Below are 21,100 nucleotides of genomic sequence, written 5' to 3'. Positions count from 1 at the left end.
CTCTTGCCTTTGCATTATGGATTCGGCTTCTCCAATCGTACACCCAGTTCCATGACTTAGTAGGAAAATATCCCGACAGGAATAGTCTGTGACACCTCGCTTGTTCAAAAAGTATCCTGGAATTATTTCAGCTCTAGTTCATTGAGACAGCTCTGTGTTATCCAATGAGCCATCAGGAATGCATCAGTGTGCTATGGAGTCTCCAAATTCGAGAGTGATCACACGCACAACAGGATTACACGTAACATTCATACTCTGCAAGTCAGTCTTTCCAAATGCTGCATTTGTACCCTCATGTCGCAATCTTCATACATAGTACTTCGTTTCAGCTCTGTCTGTATCGAACTTATCACACGGTCTCTTTTACCTTCCATCCTATGCTCCTGATAATACTAGGGTGGTCATGTTGTGATTTGTGGCAACAAAAATTTTGTGGAGCTCTTTTGGACTTGGAACCACACAAACATGCTGAAATGCTTGGGACGGTGTATAGCAGATAAAGTTATTTTGAGGTATGTGAATGTTTTGGTGGATGCTGGAATGAGTTTGCATCGATTTCGGGACTGTGCACTGGCCATGCGCACGCACTCTCCTCGTGCCATAAAGTTATACTTGGATGCTTTGTTTTATTTATTTATTTATTTAGTAACTTAAAATAGCGGCTGGTTGAATTTGGTTTCGGTGTTTGATAAAGTACATCCAGATTATCCTGTGTGTTGTTTCTAGAGTAAAAAGTTTATACTTTTTCTTGTGTTACTTGCAAAAGAAAACGAAGGAATACAAAAGAGGAAGTGCAAAGCGAAATCCCTTGGATCATTTTTATGTGGCTTTAATAAAGGTTTGTTATTATAGTTTTATCTTGAGATTAATGTTTTTTTTGTTGTATACATTATATAAATAGCACAAATAACAGCTGAGATGGAAAATAAATGGGAAAACATGTATTTGTCTCTGGTACTGGAGTCATTGTTTTCAGGTTTAGTCCACTTGATCGGGCTAAAGTTAGTTCACCTTCTAATCCCGATTGCAGTGTACCAGCAGTTGGAGAGCCTGATTGATAGTGTGCTCAATCGTAACAAAAAAAAAGAAGGTATTGTGTGAAGCTTTTTGTTTTGTAAAACTGTGTTTGTTTTTATGCCAGGTAAACTTCGCCATCCTGCGAGCTAGTCAGGGACCTGTATAAAATGTTTAGTAAGAGCTCCGAAGGAGCTAGGTGTTTATTTTGGTTTGTTTTATTTTTGTTAGTGTGTATAAAAAAAACAAATAAAAAAAAAACAGCTCAAGCATTTTAAAATCCATTTCTGTGTCTATTCTTAAAGGGGCAACAAAGGACCATGAGTGCCTGCCGATTACTATATATATATATATATATATATATATATATATATATATATATATATATATATATATATATATATATATGTGTGTGTGTGTGTGTGTGTGTGTGTGTGTGTGTGTGTGTGTATGTATTAAGTATGATTTCTATAATTCTTGTGGTAGCCAAGATTTGCCTTTGCAGAGAGGAGAAGGAACAGCAGGATTACTGAATCAAAAGGTACATTTTTATTTGAAATAATAAACAAAATAAATCCTGCCCTCTGGGCTGTAACTTCACTTTTTCTTTTGCCCCTAGCTAATTCTGCTACTTTCTTTTATATATTGCAGGGTGTAGTATTCTGTAGTAAAAATTACTACAGCTGGCTAAAGTCCAGTATCTGGGTGCACGGTGTGGTTCACAAGACCTCAGGGTTGATAGGGCTGTTTGTTGTATTCCCCTTGAAGTCCTGGTAACTCTGTTGCTTTGTTTTCCCTTCCACAGGTAGATCGTCTGGTGCTGTCACGTTAAGTTCACAGGGTTCACTCTATTCCTTCAGGAGTCGTGCAGAGGAAGCGCTTCACAAGACTGGGTAAGTATACCAGGTTATGGTCGAGGGCGATATTTCACTTTAATATGTTTCCTCACTGTCTGTTTCTTTGTCCCCAGACAGACGTTCCCTCGTTGATATCCCTTGTACAGTCGTAACCACAATGGGCTTGCTGCCAATGCAATTGTTGGAAGAACAAGTTTCTGCTTAAATAAACTGTGGTTTTATTCTTCTGAGTTGGTGCAATTATTTCTGTTGGCCGTGTCACTTTTATTGCAGGTAAAATATCACAGTCTTTGCAGGGAGTTATGCAGTCTGTTAGTCAGCCTTTCAATACGATATAGATATAAAAGTATAATACTGCTCTGAATGAAAGCAGAGTACAATGTATCTTAAATTAAATACAACTAATAAGGCCTTTTGCAAACACAAACTAAACCTAGGCAATGCGCTGCTCCATACAGCTTAAAACAAACACTAGGCCCGATTGTTTACATGTGCAGCAGGAAGTCCAGTGCTGCTGAGTCTTGTTAACACAGTCCATAAATTTCTTAGTCTTTGTTCCACGAAGGTGAAGCCACGATAAGTACACCTGCATCTTTTGTTATACACGGTATATTTTTAAATAACTAAAATGATCAAAGATCGTTGTACTCACACTAGCTCTGTGTTGTTCTCTGCATTCCAGAATCGCTCCAACGCGATGTATTTGAAATTGACACCGTTTTAATTCAGTTGTTTAGTGATCCAAAGACAGGAAACGCTTCACTCTGTTCCAGTTGCATCCATTGATGTTTCTTCTGTCTCTTGGCGTTTGACTCTAAACGCTAGGAATACCAAGCAGACTTAAAGATTTACTTTCAAACACAATCTTCTCTGTCCCTTCACTTGGAGGTTGAAGATGAAACAAGTTACTTTGGTAAGTATCTTTAGATCGGTACAGCACAAACTTCCTCCTAGCCTCTACACCCCCTTGTCTTTCTGTACTGTTCCCTTTTTATATCTGTTTTATATCAGGAGCCCCACACTCGTGAAATCCTTTCCTCACCCCCCATGGTTTCTACCCTCTCATATATATGTATAGGCTCTACATTTAAAATATTTTTTTTTTATGCATGTACTTTTGATACCGTTTTCATTTTACCGTAATTACATTTCAGTTAATGTGCTTCAACTATACACCGCTAATTGTCCATTATCACAAAAATTTTCTGTGCCTATAGAGCAGTGTCACCAGTTTGAAATGTGCACATAAAGACATGGACTAGAATCACCCATATTGAAAATCAAATTCGATTTATTTTTACTTAAATATGTTTGCGTAAATCCCACTGATGTAATAAAAATGTGTTTTTCATTTTGTACAGGCATCCCTTTATATATCTATTTGTTTGGTACTCGGCAATCGGGACTAAGTTAGTGTAGATTTGCAGTTTTTTCTAGTCCGCATTTTAGTCCTCTTGAGTTCGGTATAAACATAAATGGGTGGCGTGTATCACAGCAGTGAGTCCCTCGGTTGGGACCACATTGTTGTCACTCCCCTGGGGCATGTCCTACATGTCACATGACACACAAAGGTCCTTTCCTCTGATGGGTTAGACTAGACTCAACCACAAGCCTTTCACAATGTTTAACTGACAAGTAAGGAAGGTTTCCAAGTGTGGCTTGTTATATGATGTTACATATCTTGGACTTACTAACATTATCCAGCCACTGGCCTGCAATATCACGGTAATTGATTTCACAAATGATACAAATGAACTGCATCGCTGTGACGATATAACCGGCGTATCACAGCAACCATAATTTCTTCCCTCTTATTCTAGACCCTGTGCTAAATGAGTGACTTGGGTTACCTTTATCAACACCATTTTGGATTTTGTTAATGAAGTTCCCACTTTCCCTTCTTTTTACTAGGCTGAAGAGATTTAATTATTTTAGCCTGTCTTCATTGCTCACGCCACTCAGTCCTTTTTGCTCTTCTTTGGACCTTCTAAAGTACAATAATACATTTTTTGTAGTGAGGTGACCAAAACTGGACACGATATTCTAGGTGGGGACTAACTCAGGCATAACTTCCCTTGGCTTTGCTTTTTAAAGGAAGCATCATCATGCTTGTACAGATTATTTAAAAGGGTTACCCATTTGAATCAAGTTGGTTTTGTTCCCCTACCTGCCTGGTTTGTGGTGACGTTCACCGCAGTGGACTGCCGTGGCTTCGGGCTGAGGTGAGACACTGCATTCACTGCCTCAATGTGGAAGGTGTAGTTCATATGCGCTACCAAGTTGAGCACCGTCACCCAGGGCTGGCTCAGGCCCATTGCCTGGGGGACGAAGCGGACAGCCTGGCTGCCCCCCGGCCTGCCGCTGCTGCCACAGGGCTCGCACTGCCCCGAATCCCAAGAGCACTTCTGGCAGATCACATTGTAGTGGATATCAGTGCGCCCACCCATGTCCAAAGGCTTGCTCCACTCCAAGCTGACCGAGGTTCCGTTTACTGCAGAAATCACATTGACCGGTGCCGAAGGAGGTCCTGACAGGGATATGACACAGTGTCAGAAACCACTGACAGGCAGGGTACACCTTTGACTGCATGCAATTAGTCCCTTATCTAATGTCTACCCTGGTTCATAAAGGTGGCTTTCTCCTATTCCATTGTAGCTGCTAGATTTTTGTGTCACCACCCTGAAGTCCTTGGTGACAGGGATATAGTGGCGGTGGTCCCACTTACATTTTTCCATACAGTATATCTTGAAGACAGCTTATTAAATTATAATGCAAATTGGTATTAACACTCTTTATGATAAGTTATTCAGGGTATCCGATTGTGGGGAAATGTGGTGGTGTCTCTTTGTGCATACGTCTGTCTATTGCATAATATAATAATATCTTTATTTTTATATAGCACCTTTCATAGTGGACCACCATCACAAAACGCTTTACAGAGGTAGGCTGTGAACTGTCCATTATATGCAGAGTCACTTACAATAGGACACTGATTTAACACTTGTAGAACACAAGAAGTTATTCCACATTCTGTAAATCAGTCAATCATTTAAAAATACTTTGCCACGAAATACTATCATGAATGCAATTAATAACAGTGAAAACATAGGGTCATTTAAATGCTTGCAAACTAGATTAAAGACTACAGCTGGCCCATTTAATGCACACCCGGTCCCTCTAATAAAGTATTTGTTGTGCTGGACTACCCTTTCACATAGTGCAGCAGGCTGGAAGAAAACAGGCAGGAAATAGATACACTTTACCAACTCTCTGAGTGTCCGATGCTTCAAAAATGGATCTCATAATGTTTAAATCTGTTTTGTACTGTAGAATGCTGAAACAGCTCTGCTGCCAGAGGTGTCCGAGTCATTCATTTGTGTCTGACTCGCCAGTTTACCACTACACAACTGCACACCGGACTGGCTCCTATCGCTAATGAGTGTGCTTATTTTTACAGTACATATGCTGTGTAATACCAGAGGACAAACAATTTGTCTAGGAGCCCAGTATGTTTCTTTGCTTTCTGAAACCCTGCCAGCTGCTTGTGATATTCTTTCATCCCTCCCTCCGCTCCTGTTGAAACATCCGTTATACTCACTGGTGCACGTTGCGGAGGGTGGGTCTGGTGCAGCGCGGTAGTAGTTGGTGTCACACTGACAAAAAAACGCTGCCCTCATTTCAGAGTAGCTGTGAAGGGGACATTTACCACAGAGATGGTCTCTGGCAGAGGGCTTGTAAAAGCCAGGCTCACATGCTGAAATTAGAAAGACAAATAAAATAAAGGTTAGTACAGTAGATACGAAATACCATTGTGCTTGACAGATTAGCATTTGGACTGGCTTGCCTTTTAACATCATACAAGTGTTTAGCAGTAAGATTGTGGCGGGCACATAAGAGAAGTGCACCTGTGTTTACAATATTATACACTGATGAAGGCACAAAACCTTTGCTTGCTTGACTTTCACCTCAGGGACTAGGCCATTTAGTGTTTCCTCTAAGCTAGTAACACTTTGTCATTGCTCACTTGACAAATAACTTGTGCATTCCTTGTTTACATTTATACATTCAATGGCACAGCAGTATCATACATCACACGTCTGAGCACAATTTATGTGTGTGGTTATTAAATGAAATTTAGAACTGTTTTGTCTTTTTTAAAAAATAGAAAATAACACATGGCATGACAGTGCTGTTGTTATTGTACATAAAACTGATATTTTCATGGTTTAATAGATAACAAATGTTTAAAGCAATATATGGAAAAGAATATGGTGACTACTGTCTAACTTGGAGAACAGGTTTAGACCAGTTTGACCTTGCTGATGATGGCAGGTGTGAGCAGCATTCAAAGACACTGGAGCCCTGTGTCTCTGAGCAGCATCCCTAACACTGGGACACTGGAGCCCTGTGTCTCTGAGCAGCATCCCCAACACTGAGAGACTCTGCCAGGGCTCTGTGTCTCTGAGTAGTGTAAGGCTCCTTTTTAATGTTTTTAAACTATTTACAAAACAGTGAAAGAGAAACAAACACAAAACAAAAACATACTAGTCACATATGCAGAGCAGCAGCCCTGCCACATACTGTATCATTATTTAGTTACTGGGAATAGGGATACAATATATTGTATTTAGGTGTCTTTCCACCTGTACATGCGTCCGTCTGTATGGCACACTCACATGTTTACATGTACTGCATCTTGGAAACACAAGAAGTTATTCCACACACTAAAACATTTCAATATACTTTGATGCTAAACACCTAATTCCCTTACCTAATGCCATCCCAGTCTCAAATACCACAATCTTTCAGGAAATGATTCAGTAAACAAGAGCTATTCTGTACATACTGTTAAAACACAACATGGTCATCACATTGCTCATCATACTGATGGCTCTAATTTTGAATTGACAGTCGCGGCAGGGCTGTTACTAACATACTTGTTACTTTTTATACTTGAACATGTTGTCTTTAAACCCTAAGTGATGTATCTCCACGCATACGCTGTGTAGATTGGCAATGCCCTGTCAGCACGCTGCTCTTGTTTTCAACAGAAACCTGCATTGCTTTGAATTTTAATTCTTATTTGCATCAAAAACTCTCTTGACCTTTAGTTCAGGCATCTCCCTGTCTGTGCTGCACCAGAAAATAAATAAATAAATGAAAATATCAGAGGAGAAACAAAAAAAAAAAAGCTGTTGAGCAATGCAAATTCTGTTTTCTGTTATAGAACAGAAAAAGCTGAATTGGTGTACCTGTCAGATTCAGGTTCAGTGACCCCCCCCCGAGAGAGACGGGCAATGGAACGGCAGACATCAAGCTGTCAGTTCCAAACAGGAGGTGCTATTTTTCTATGTTCTAATATTAGCAGTATCTGATATCCGGACTGCAAAATTAACGCAAACTCCGAAAGAGGTTTCAGACTACAAAGAGTTTAAAGTCTTCCCTAGTTACACATCAAAAAATAGTGGCATACTGAACTGTGAATCAGTGATGGGCTCTGCTCTCCCACTGTTTTCTATAGAGGTCAGCAGTGGACTACATGGCTGACCTCTATAGGTTTGTTTCGTGGACTTCAATGATTATTTCAGACAAACAAAGGGAAATACACAACTTTAAAAAGCAATGCCATTATACCTTAAGCATAGTACAATTTTATGTCATCGTTGACATAGAGAAGGGAAGAGATTTCTCAACTTGTAATCAGGAGCATTTGCCAGGAGAAAGATAATTTCATCAGCATCATGATGCATCCAGATCATGCTTGCTCCTGCAGAAATGCTGGAGCTGTGATTATGTTGAAAAAGCTATTTCTGCAATATGGATAACACTGTCTGTGCAACTGGCCATAAGTGAGAGCCTGCCACAGTTAACTTGGATTATGACAGGGGGGTGGAAATTAGCAGAACTTAATTTCTACTGTCAATTACTCTCCTGGAATTAAATACTAGAACCAGTGCACACACATGCACGGGGTGATATTTATATCAAATCAATTTGATCATATTATAGCCAAATTAAATCTGACACGTCTACAGCAGGCTAGGAGTGAATACCTGGTTAATAAAGGATTGATTGATTAGAATGTAGAATGTGACAGACAGATAGACAGATGGCTGGAAGGACAGGCAGGATCAGCGTGTATGCTATTTCGGTTGCTGGAATGAGAACCTGTAACAAGGGTGTTCTGTTACTGTGTGCGTATCTGCAGAGAGAAGAGAGAGACGCAGAGGGTTTGCTGTTGCAAATGCTGCTCAGGCGTGAAGGTTTTATTTACAAACAGGCAGTTGCAGTGGTTGGTGGCCTCCACTAGGGTACCAGCAATGGTAACCCTAGTATTTATAAGGATATATATATATATATATATATATATATATATATATATATATATATATATACAGATGTACATAAATACAAAATACAGAATACAAAAAGGCAAAGCAAAACACTGTACAAAAACAACTAAGAAACAAAAGTTGACAGTGGTTGAGCTCTGCTCCCACTAAAAGGGAGGTCCCGCTCCAGGAACCTTCTCCCTGCACAAACTAATACTTTTGTGGGATTAAAATCCCCTAAATTAATCCATAAAGTATGCCAAGGATCCTGGTTAAACATGCAGTAGTCCTCGGTCTTGGTTCACTCACAATGGTTACACACACAGTCGTAAGGCTTTCAGCTTGTAAATACAGCTCAGAACGGCACAGAACAAAGGACTGGCTTGCCAGCCCCTTTTTAAAGGCATGTGGCCAGGATCAGTTGATAATCAGTTACAATTGACACCTGACCACTTGCTGCACATTAGATTTGCTGAGGACCTTCTTTAGCAGAACAATGAGGATCAGGGGTATGTTGATGCATCTGTCCATCTGTTTCCAAGTCTAAATTAAATGTGTATGCATGCACAGGTAAATCATGATCGTGATCTAGTTTATGGGTGTTACTGATGGCTCTAACTTTGCATTAACAGCTGTAGCAGGTGGGTATTTCATTGTGCTTGTATGCATCCTTTGTCATACAGCAACTGGATCTGCTGCACAGAGGTCTAAGTACTGTCTCTGCCGTAAACATGCCAGACTTTTCATTGCTTCCCATTGCACTCTTGTTCCTCTCACCGATGAGCACTTGAGAAAGTATAAATCAAGACAGGGGTACTATTGGCAGACCACCTGAACCCTCATTCGATCATCTTTGAACCAACACTCCTGCAGGACAAAGCAACATCTGTTAATAAGCGAGGAGGATAATGGAAATGATGGATCTGTCTGTCACCGAAATCATAGCTAGAAATGCGCCACTCGATCACTTGCCACAGCACACACATTGTGACCAATGCTTTCTTAGACTTTTAAGGTTACTCGTTTTCATACTGGATCAAAAATGAGGTCAGGTTATTTGGTGGCAGAAATCAGAGAGGCCACTTTACTATGTTCTCTCTGCTCAGTTTTACAGCCCAGGTGGGATCTAGGATAAAGTTAGGGTCAGGGTCACGGCTAACTGCTATTCCTCCTTCATATCCTCCCTCTGGGTAGGAGAAGCAGGTGTAACAGGGGGGTGTTCTAATGACAGAAACCCTTCTCGTCTACACTACTAGTGCCCTGGGATTTTAAGAGATTAGTCTGTAGTGACATTCACTCATGTAGTGATCACATCAATCTACTATCAGTACGCCTGTATTAAAGACCATCGGTGTATGGTGCCCACTCAGTGTGTCCCATTAAATCATTTGCACTGAATATAAAACCACTTTGCTATGTAACACATTCAAAACAGGTTAGATCATTGAAATATCATTTCAATGTGTGCTAAGTTTACCCACATTCTGGGTATTTTTCTAAATAATGCACCAGTCAAACAAGACAGGCTGTTGTACTGCTATTTAACATTGTCATAGACTTCCCTTACACACAAAGAACAAATATGCTTTTCAGTAAAGATATGCTTTCCTTTACCCTGCTCTCTGTTCTATCTTGAGTGTTGGCAATAAAGATGTTTTCATGTTATAATATTTTATACTATTTTCATCAAATCAGTCAACTATTGTACATGTAGTCCCATAGCTTTTACATCACTCCACATTCGTGGGACAGATTGAGTTATTCTCCCTAATTCCATTGTATCTTATCTTTCTTTCCCACTGATGGAACAAAAGGCAGACATGCTTGCATTTAGTTAGACTTATTTAAAAATCAGTTTTAAAAAGTAATTGTATTGTATTGTGACAATCGTATTCTTGTGAAGGGGAGGGTTCACACCCGTACCCACTTGCCTGTATTGCTAATGTACAGCTGATGATGGTTAGTCTAGAATGCAGTTAATGAGCATTTCAAAAGGCAGTTTAAAGATGGCCTACTGTTTTTAGAGCAATTCTTTTCCAAATAGGCATGGAGGTGTTTGACTTAATGTGTGTTATCATTATGTGCTGTTTTAGGAGTACAGTGATCACCACACATCAGGGTTATTGCATCGAACTCGCGGTGTGGTAACGACAGCTTTAGTAGCAACAGAGTTTGATAATAAAATTCATCCGATAATGCTTTGAAATGTAGTCGATGAGGTTGTTCTCGTTAAAAAGCTTAATTGTCACAGGTCACGTATATAACTTCCTGTCTCAACGACTAGATAAGGGAAACTCAGTAATCAAAATGCATGTTAACGATATCAAAAATGAATGGAAGCAGAATTCGCTGTGGAAACTAACAGCATACAAGGAGACGGCTCTCCCACCAGCAAGCAGCAGCCAAGTGGAAAACAGAACACAATGGAAATATCTATTTTGTGTAAAATTTGTAAACTACATTTAAAATTATATAAAACTATTTTAATGTGCATTTTGCATTCTTTTTTTGGTTAAAAAGAAGAAATATATATATATACAATTGCACAAACAGTTCACCAGATATATTCAAAAATGTAAGTGTGAAATGAAGATGGACGGCTGGACTTGATATTTGTGCTAAATAATGTTACTACCAAATCTCATGACAATTGAATAAGCGGTTGCAACAACAGAGCATTGCAGAATAGTCTGGTACTAAATGCTTTGTGAGTATCCACACTTTGAACAGAATCTGCTGTAGAGACAGAAATATGGGTAACACTTTAGTTTAGGGATCCTTTCTAAGTGATTATATGCTATAAGTATCTATTAACTGTACGAAGAGAAAAGGCACCTCAGCTGTAGATGTTAAAGTAGAAGGTAAGTGAAGCTGTTTTACTGTAATTGCTGGAACATGTTTATGGAGAAGGTGTCATGGATGTAACGGGCAAAACGAAAACAAGATTTTCATTTCTCCCATGCATGTAAAAAAAAAAATTTGGTGTTGTTTTCAGCACTCATGAAAGGAGACAGATCTGCGACACACTGCTGCCTGGGTCTAACTGTAATTCTGTCACGCAGCAGGATTAAAGCAATGCTCTCCAAATCTGTAAACCAGCTACTACGAACCTTACTGCTGCACAATGCCCTGCTTCTGCATTTTTATTTTGTCAAAATATGATCTTGTTAAAGATGACAGATTGGTTGCTTGATACATTTTATTAGTGAAACATTCAGATAAGCAGGCTTTCTGTAATGCTCAAGAAAGTGACACTAGAAAGTGAAATCATGCAAGTATACAACAGCCTGTATACACTCTTAACAGCAATAAATACATCCCTTTCTTCAGAAGGTCAAGTTTGATTAACACGGTTCCATTCTGTTTTAATTAATTCCTAACCAATAAGAATTTGTTAACAGCAATTACTCATAAGAGTATTGGTACATACAGTAATTTTCATAATTATTCATCTTGCTAGTATTATAAGACATACTCTTTTACAAAATGTAGAAGAATGTCTGCATGCTATGCACAAGATCATTGTTACACTATATACAGTACAAGGTGCACAGTATGCAGCTCATGGCATTCTCTGTGCGGCACTGAAATATGTTTGGGGCAGTATACATGAGGAAAAAATGATGGCACATTTTGCATTGGTGCCATTGAAGGACAAGGTATTTTCAAACTACAATACAGTGGCTCTCAAAAGTAATCACCCCCCTTGGACTTTTCCACTTTTTATTGTGCTACAACATGGAATCAAAATGGATTTTGCCACCGATCAAAACAAAAAAGTCCATAATGTCAAAGTGAAAAATAAAATCTACAAATTGTTCTAAATTAATTACAAATGCTGGGACCCGTGCTCCCAGACACCCGACCTTGGTGTCTGGGGCTGGGTCCCAAGACCCAGCATCACCAGGTACAGTCCTTGTTCAACAAGTGGATCTGAGACAATGCGATGGGGACTACTTGGCTGTAGTGTTGGGACAGCGGCTCCGAGATTGAGACGGACGTTCTCGTCTGCTGGCAAGCCAGTGGAAAATAACCTAATTAATTTATAACTTTGTTTTGTTTTGTTTTTATTAAATCTGAGTCTAAAGCTCCCATTGCTGGCACCCTAGTTTCGGAAAATAGTTTATTTAACAGAATACAATACATATATATATATATATATATATATATATATATATATATATATAAAGCTCAAAGAGCCAGCTATCTGGCAGTCTTCATCCATTTTAAGTTACTTTACATATTCTAAGTTTCCGCACTGCCTGGGCGTTATTCTTATTGCAGCTGAATCTGTAACAGACAGTGCTCAGAGGCTGCTGAAGAAGTACAGCTGGAGGCTGTTAGAGAACACTTAAAATAACGAAGAATGAATGACAGGTTTGCTCTGTTAAAATGAAGGCATCTTTTCAATTTGCATAAAAACAAATGGTGTTAGAAATCCATACAGATATTTATGGCTATTCCCCAAGTGCCACAGAAAAACTGGAATCCTAGTTAATTATTATGGTGATTATTACTTTAATTCGTCCTATGACAGCATTTACATGACAGCTCATTTGGCTGCATGTTGAAGTATGGTATATGAACAAACGATCCCCTTCTGCCCTCACTCTTTATTCTATTTTATTTTTTGAGCGTATGCTCATGAAGGTGCTGGATTTGAGACACTGGGGAGACACTTTATTTTTACAGTTAGTGTGCCCAATTATTTTACCACAGATTTTTTTCCCCCAATTTAGAACACTATATCTCACACAGCAATTCCCCACAACTCAGGAGAACTGATGGTCAGTGAGCGCCCCCTGATCCCGCAAGCAAGCCAGTTGTCTCTATAGACCCAGGATGTTGGGAAACTTCTGGCCTCTGTAGGACCAATCCTGCCCTGCAGGTGTCAGGTCAGCTGCCCAAGCGCCTGGCCAGTATTGTCCACTGTAGCACAATGAGAAGAAACAGTCCGTTTTGTTTCCCTAACACACGGGAAACGCCAGAGCCAATTGGATGCTCCCTGTGGAATCCCCAGCGAAGACTGGCGACTGCGCAGAGCCAGGATGAGAACCTACGCTCCCGACTGTATTACTCACTCTGCACCCCACGCAGTCATAAGCCTTTAGGGACAGCTTTCCGGAGGCAGTAGTTGGCAACGATGAAGCACTGTGCATTCTTGGGGTGACTACTTGCAAAGTGGTGAAGACTGAGAACATGTTTCTTTAGTTTTTTTTTTTTTTTTTTTGTATAATTGTGTTAAACCCATTACTTTAGATAATGCATTTCTGTCAATATGCACATAGTCTATAACACCCTAGCTAAAGTGTGTATTTATTCTTCACCTGTAATAAAATGGTTATATAGACAAATACACCATGAGGCTCCTACTAGTATATCAAATGGTTCCTTACAAACATATTGTAACTACCCCTCGTCTTGAGGCTGAAAGCAGGAGACAGAGATGGGATTCCGAACTAATTTATTAATTGAACAGGGTCCCTGTTTGGATCAGGACCACACCACTTAAACAATAATTCCTTCCTCCAGTCTCTATCCTAAACTCGCTCACTCTCTCGCTCGCTCTAACACACCCACACATACACAGGTTACAGCTGTCTCCTTGTCACACCTCACACAGCGTGAAGAACCCTGGACACCACCCCCCACCACCCCGTAAATATCCCATGCTGTTTTCGCTTCCTTCTAAGAACCAGCCAATCAGTGCCCTCCCTCCAGCCTCACCGGAGCTACCACTACTCTCGTAGGGGGGCTCACACAAACATATCCACACTACTGAAACTAGGATCCCTCCTCGGAACAATATAGATAACGTGAAGGCAGAGGACCAGAGAAAACAAGACAAACAAACGAGACAAAACAAAAGTTCTACCGGCCTGCACTGACAGGGTCCCTACAATATTAGTCCTTAAAGCTGTAATACGTAACTGTCAGATTATAGCTCAAATTAGCAGCCTTGCATCACTGTGCAAAGAATGAAACTACCACCTTGGATATTTCTCCAGGGTCTTTCAGACACCCTTTTCTTTATGCACGTGCACAAACAGATACTGCCCAGAGATGCACAGGAATGCATACTGTACATACCACTGTCTGGCCTTTGTAAGGGATCAAATGTTTGTGAACCTCATGTTCTGGTTTATAATCTAAAGCTGTAATACTGTGTTAACTGAAATATTTTCAGCGATGGCTCCATTCAGAAAGAGCACCAGTTTTCCTGAGTGCTGGTAACACTGTTAACAATTTCGATTGCACAAGGGTTATTTTTGTGCTTCACTGACAAAGCACCAGCAAGCTGAATTGCTCTGATTATGTTTAATAAACCTTGACTGGCAAAACATTACTTCCAGCAGCTTTCTGCACGCACAGTGCCTTTTTAACTTCATTGAGCGTCTGGCTAATTCTCCACTTTATCACCAGAGCACTTCACCAGTTTCATTTTAATCATGTAATTGTTGCTGCTTTTTTGGGAATTACAAAACCTATATGCAGTTATAAAACTACAACATATCATTCAAACAAAAGAAAATGTGCCAATCCACTGGAATATTGTAGTGATTGTATGGGGGTAGATACAACAACATGGTGAAGCTGAGGGGTGGTTAGCCACACCCAGCGAATGGGAACTAAGCCCTATGCTCTACCCGAGTCAGAACCTACCCGGGTCAGAATCCAGTGTCATGCGGGTCTGGTACGCGATTTCACACTGCTTTTGATAAAGCAGGGTTGACCTGGGTGACAGACGCAGGTAAATAATACGCATATCAATGTCACGGAAGCAGCTTGTCAGTGATGCTTCCATCCAAGCTTCTCTGGATTGAGAGCAAATGTTTCTACATCCCGGCTGCAATCTGGCTCATGCTGTGTCTCAATCAACAAAAACATGAAAACAGAAATATTTGTTGTGAAAGTGAAACCTTCACGCAGGCGTGGCTGTTTGTTATTGCATCGGCTCGCGAATGGCCGTCAAACATTTAGTCTCACTCAGCCCGGGTCAAAACGTGTCAACACACATTCTGAGGTGGGTCGTTGGGACCCGGGTTAACCCGGGTACAACCCGGGTACATGTTTTCACACAACGTGGGATTGGGACCGGACCTGGGTAGGAGTGCCAGTGTGAAAGGGGCTCTAGTTTCGAGAATAATCTACAAGCAGCTTGGGGTGTTGAACAGAGAATCAGGTAGGGGGTCCCTGCTAAACTGAAACCCTGTGGTTTGCTTCATTTTATTTGGTTTGTTGTGGGGGTCGCTCTATGATGTCAGTCAAAAGGATGCCAGGAAAGGATTCTTACTGGTTCCAGGCAGGTAAGAGTGTTTTTTAGCTATCTGTCATGAGGTTTGCTAGTGAAGAGTAGGGAACCGGGCCTCTGTTTCAGTCAATGTGCTGGCAATCAATAATGTGCCAGGAATGTGAGTAGCAACCTGTTTCCTTGATTCTGGGGTAATTTTTAGGAGACTCTTCTTCACACAGAGTGGTGAGGGTATGGAATGGGCTACCCAGCCAGGCTGTTGAGGCAAAATCTCTTGGATCCTTTAAGATCCAACTTGACAGAGTTCTGAGAACAATTAGCTACTAAGTTTAGTTTGGCCGAATGGCCTCTTCTCATTCGTAAATTTCAATGTTCTTATGTTCACCTTTTTTAACTATAAAGTACATCAACAGGCAGCTCTGGGCTCTTGTATGTTACACTATGTAATAGAAGAAGCCAGCCAAGAGTTACCCTCTAAGCAAGATGTCCTTTTCTAGCTGTGTCGAGGGTGTTGTCCCTGTGAAACACTAGCTCTTCACAGATGAAAGGCCCTATACTTTTGTGAACATTATTAAAAGGGAAGTGCAGAGAATGATTTCGAATTGGGTGCACAGCGTTTAATCTTGTCATTTTGTTGCCCGCTCGCTGATAAAATAATCAAGAAATGTAATGTAGCCAAACAAATCCTTGTGGGCATTTTTAATCACATTATCAGACATTTTAAACTAATACTGATCATCAGAGGGGAAATATGCTGCATTGCTAATTAGTTACTCATATATTCACATTAGTCACTCATATTCTCATTAGTCACTCATATATTCCACCTTGTATATACCACTTCTTGACCCCTTTCTCTACATGCACATTCAGAAGAACCAATATGGGTCCATGTACAGTGGTATCTGCATGTTCCTGCCCCTGTACTGTAAATTACAGCATTCCATGTACAGAGGGTTCTGCATGTCCTGTGGGATCTGCATGTACAGAGGGATCTGCATGTACAGTGGGATGTGCATGTACAGTGGGATGTGCATGTACAGAGGGATCTGCATGTACAGAGGGATCTGCATGTACAGTGGGATCTGCATGTACAGTGGGATCTGCATGTACAGAGGGATCTGCATGTGGCTGCTGTCGAATTATACTCTATAAAAAGCATGTACCCTTGTGCTGTACTGTCAGCGAGTGTATCTGAAAAAATAAATACATACATAAATAATAAAGTTACAATTATGTGGCCTTAATACATTTTTAATAATATTTTAACAATATGATCATGAAAAGCTAACAGCAGAATCTATAGACATATTTATTTAGGGTCCTGCTGTTATTTTATTTAAAATAATTTGTTTAGCCTAATCATGAAGACAACTGAGTCAAAAAACGAATGAACCGGAAATTATTACCACCACAATAGCAAATAAATGTCATAGGGTTAAATATACTGCTGTCTATCTGTGGATAAGCACAGTGCCTATTAAAATAATTAAGATGTGTAGTTTGTAAGGGAACACATGTGTGCATTTGCTGTCAAAAAAGTGTTTCAAATGTTTTCTTAAAATCAAAGGCATTCATCATGTTTTGTTTTTTTTTTTTAAACAAGATTACATAACTGTTTCCTTCAGCAATATTTGCATGATATTTATTTAGCAGGACAAAAAGACATTGGGCCCAAATTTGGAAAGGGGTTTCATTTTGGGTAAAACAGCAAAATCTGTGGAATTAGTCCACTTGTTAATCCGTTATAAAATATCCTATCTTCTAAAGTGATCCTCTGTTTCGCCCACCGGCTGATTGCATTTCATGCATCATTTTCTTCAGTTCATTGTAGTTTTAAATAAATAAGTAATGAGCATTTAAGTGGTGTAATCCAGCAAAACAATGGTTCCCGTTCAAAGCAGAATTGAAACCAGTCCCAAAACAGCTGGGCAAAAAACGAGTCAAAACGCAAATGCAATCATATATATTTTATGTTTGTATTATTCTGTTTCTTATTATTTTTATATGTACACTGTAAAGAAAATATATAAAATTGCAAGACAGTGCAGCAGTGCACTCTCAACATATTGTTTGTAGTAAATGTAAATTGTCATTAAACGTATTTAATTATGGGGTACCATGTTTTAATGTTACTTTTTTTTCCAGATTTAATTTTAATGTTGTATTTTTTTCCAGATTTAGCTAAAATCTTGTATTTTTCCCCAGATTTATAAATGTTGTGAAAATAAATAAATATTTTTTAAATGTGTATTTTTAAAATGTTATTACTATACTATTTTTACTTTATGATTAAAATATTATATATATATATATATATATATATATATATATATATATATATATATATATATATATATATATATATATATAGTATATATTATATATTTATTTATTTTTAAGCCCAGCTCACTGCTACCACCCCTGCACTGACTCGGAAAGGGTGAAGACAAACACACATTGCCCTCCGAAGCGTGTGCCGTCAGCCTCCCGCATTTCTACACACAGCAGACTCACCATGCAGCCACCTCAGAGCTACAGCGTCGAGGACAACGCAGCCCTGGGCATCTTACAGGCAAGCCGCAGGCGTCCGGCCAGACCAAGGGGGCGCTGGTGCGTGGTGAGCCGAGGATACCCTGGCCGACCTAGCCCTCCAGTTATTATTATGCAGTTTATTAGAAAGCTGACTTTTTTGCTGTCCCAGATTTTATACATTCACTGAAGGTTGAGCTGCATGCCTAAAATACAGTAGGATATGTGGAAAAGGTTTACGTTTGTTAATAGTTATTATTAATTTAACTAAAATCCTACTCGTCAGCTCTTCATTTCATATTCTTGGTTTGTGAAAATTATTTCAATACTATCATGTAGACTACATAAGTTTGACATAAACATTTATTTCGGTATATAAAACAAGGGAAAAATTGTTTCTTGCTTCACAATGAACCTCGCAACAAAGTTTGCAGAAGGCATTCAAAAGCACCTGTTTAGTTTCTGTGTTAAAATAATTATTTGTATATATCTAGTTTAATTTAATGGAAGTGTACCCGAACTTGAAGGACAATTCTGTTTTGTATACAATTGCGTGTTTTGCTGCTTTAATTTAAAGATGTGATTAGCCTTTATAGTTAACATTTGTATTACTTACAACAATCTCTACTTAGGGATCAAGTCAATTTTATTTATTAATGCAAACAAATAACAAAGCAATACCATTCTTCATTAGATTCCCTCCTATATTTTCACAGTATTGAACATTGATATTACTTCTTAAAAGAAGTACAGTGTGTGCAAGCCTAGATCAACATGTTAAAGAAGGTAGCTTGCAATAAGGCTTTCAGCACCCCCACTAAAACTGTTCCGCGCCACTGCTTCTAAATGCCAAAACAATATTCTTTGACTAAAATTAAGTGGTCTAATTAAATTGAAAGGTTAAAACAGCGTGAGGTAAATATCTAAATAAATGATGACGTTTATTGTATGCCCTTTTCAAACTGTTAGTAAAAAGTGTCAAGGATGTGATGAAAAACAAAGCACGATTTAGACATGTGAAGTCTAATGCACTCTGCGTGAAACTCACTAATTTGCATGTTATCCAACTCTCTCAAATACTATAAAAAAATATATATTTTAATTTCCTTATTGTATGTGCAGGAAAAGTGAAACAGCCATTGCAAAATTAATAATATGCTGTTTTAGTTTAAGGAAGCAGACAGTATATTTGGAATAAACTTGATAAGGGAGGGGTATTGTAAGATCTGTCACTAGACAGTTTAGTAATATTGAATATTGATACAGTATCTGTATTTGGTTTAATGGTTTAAAACTTCCCTCCTGCAGGGATGGAAACGAGACTTAAAGACGTTTAAGACGACCTGGAATGGGTGAAACTGCTATGCAGTAAGGAGTCTTATTTCCATCCCTGCCCTGGTTTTGTCACACTGTGCACACTCAACATTGATAAACCCTCCAAGAAAAAAAGAATCACTTTGTGAGATCATCCAGCCTTGCCATCTCTGAATGTAAGAATGGGAAATCAAATAATGAAACACGAGCGAGAGAATTATTGAATTGTGTACATCCCATTTATTCTACTTGTGTTGTGTTTTAGCACAGGAGTTTCACAAGAACCCTTTTGGGGGGGCGTGCTTGGGCAAGTCCTGTCATCCGCCGTCTGCATTCAAACAGTAACGATTCCTCACCATGTATAACGCAGGAAGATTAGTTTGTTTAAATAAAAAAGGTTCTTCAGTTTATAGCCAGAGAAGTAGAAATCCCAGGAATTCAATAAAGTAAAGATTTCCCATTCAGTGCTTGCAATACATGAAATGTATAATGCAGCACACGACATGTATTATGCAACAAAGAACATCAAACTTTTATTCTTAATACTACTTTAGCCCCCAGCTTCTGCATTTTGAAAATGGAAATGTTACTGAATTTAATAAAAAGAAGTGTTCAGAAGAGCAAGGTGCTATTAATATAGACCACTGCAAAGTCACTGCTGAGAGCTTACCAATAGTTTTTATATGTGTGTGTCTTGTTTAAAAGCTGTGCCAGTTTAACTTAAAGAGTAGTGTTCTTATTTCATATCTCAATGGCCAGAGTCTTTGGCTAAAGCTAGTCTGCAATACCTGAAACCTGCCTGAAGCTATCAATTGGCACCTCCAGACAATCCAAGTGAATCTGGGTCAGGTAATAGATAAACAAAGGACTGACACTTGCTTTAGACCACCACAACTGGATATCAGTGACACTTTATTACAATAACATTAGAGCTGCACGCAAGTATGGGGGTGCCATAATTCTAAGGGTTTTAACGTCTCAGGTATGAACTGGAACAACCCCACAGATTGTGGAGCCACAGAGCTATAAATGGTGGCAAATTATTACTTTTCTGCCACGATTTGTAAATGCCCCAGCTACTTTGTCTTGACTTAGTTGTCTCAAATAACTAAAGTAAATAAAATAGAAATTATGGAAACGCTGGGAACAAGCGACCACAATATGATTGCTCTACAGGAAAAGCACATCAACGATATCCAAAACTCTGGTCTATAGTTTTCTCCTGATTGTAAGTCATGTAGTGCTGGGATCCAGAATGCACATGGTGATTGTAGCTAAGAAACTAATTTCAGAAATCTTGTCTGATGTTGATTTCCAGTTGTAACACAGGTACTAAACTTGGTTAAATAAATCTTGGTTGCAAGCCATGCTTTGATCCTGAAGACACTGCAGAGAAAGGCATGAGAACTTTCTTTAGCCTCTTGTAATACATGTTTGCTAGAACATACGTTTATATCAAGTGGAAGCAGCACATAACAACAAAAAAACAACATCTATTTAAATTAGTATAGGGGCTGAGGAGAATAGCATGACATTTTAAAACACTGTCTTTTCCAAGAAGGGAGTTATCTGGTTTCTGCACTGTGTGTCAGTTTTCTTTGAGATTGTATTAAAATGAATCCCAATTCAAACCTTAGGCTTATCAGCTCCTGCATTGACTAGCATTATACAACCCTGCTACACCTGGTAAAGAGCTGAAGATACGCATGATCAACAAGATGATCAGAATAGACAGGAGCGTTCTCATCAGGCAGAGATTGAATGCATTCCTTAATCATATCCCCAGTCACCGGTGGTCT

At 39.2% G+C, this 21,100-nt stretch overlaps 1 protein-coding gene across 3 annotated transcripts in view; it reads right to left on the bottom strand.

Moving 5' to 3' along the window:
* LOC121329399 (ephrin type-A receptor 8-like) overlaps positions 1-21,100 on the bottom strand; it is a 138,055-nt gene that overhangs the window by 40,175 nt on the left and 76,780 nt on the right. For 2 of the 3 annotated variants that reach the window (XM_041274997.1, XM_041274999.1), the window contains exons 4-5: positions 5,470-5,625; positions 4,039-4,398 (exon numbers count right to left, since the gene is read on the bottom strand). In XM_041274997.1, coding sequence (XP_041130931.1) covers positions 4,039-4,398; positions 5,470-5,625 — 516 coding nt within the window. The remainder of the gene's footprint in view (positions 1-4,038; positions 4,399-5,469; positions 5,626-21,100) is intronic. The other variant, XM_041274998.1, reaches the window with a different exon arrangement.

This window comes from Polyodon spathula, chromosome 16 (assembly GCF_017654505.1).
Source record: "Polyodon spathula isolate WHYD16114869_AA chromosome 16, ASM1765450v1, whole genome shotgun sequence".
In the NCBI taxonomy this organism is placed as follows: domain Eukaryota; kingdom Metazoa; phylum Chordata; class Actinopteri; order Acipenseriformes; family Polyodontidae; genus Polyodon; species Polyodon spathula.
Note: the sequence above shows the minus strand (reverse complement) of the source record. Positions and strands in the feature narration are given on the sequence as shown.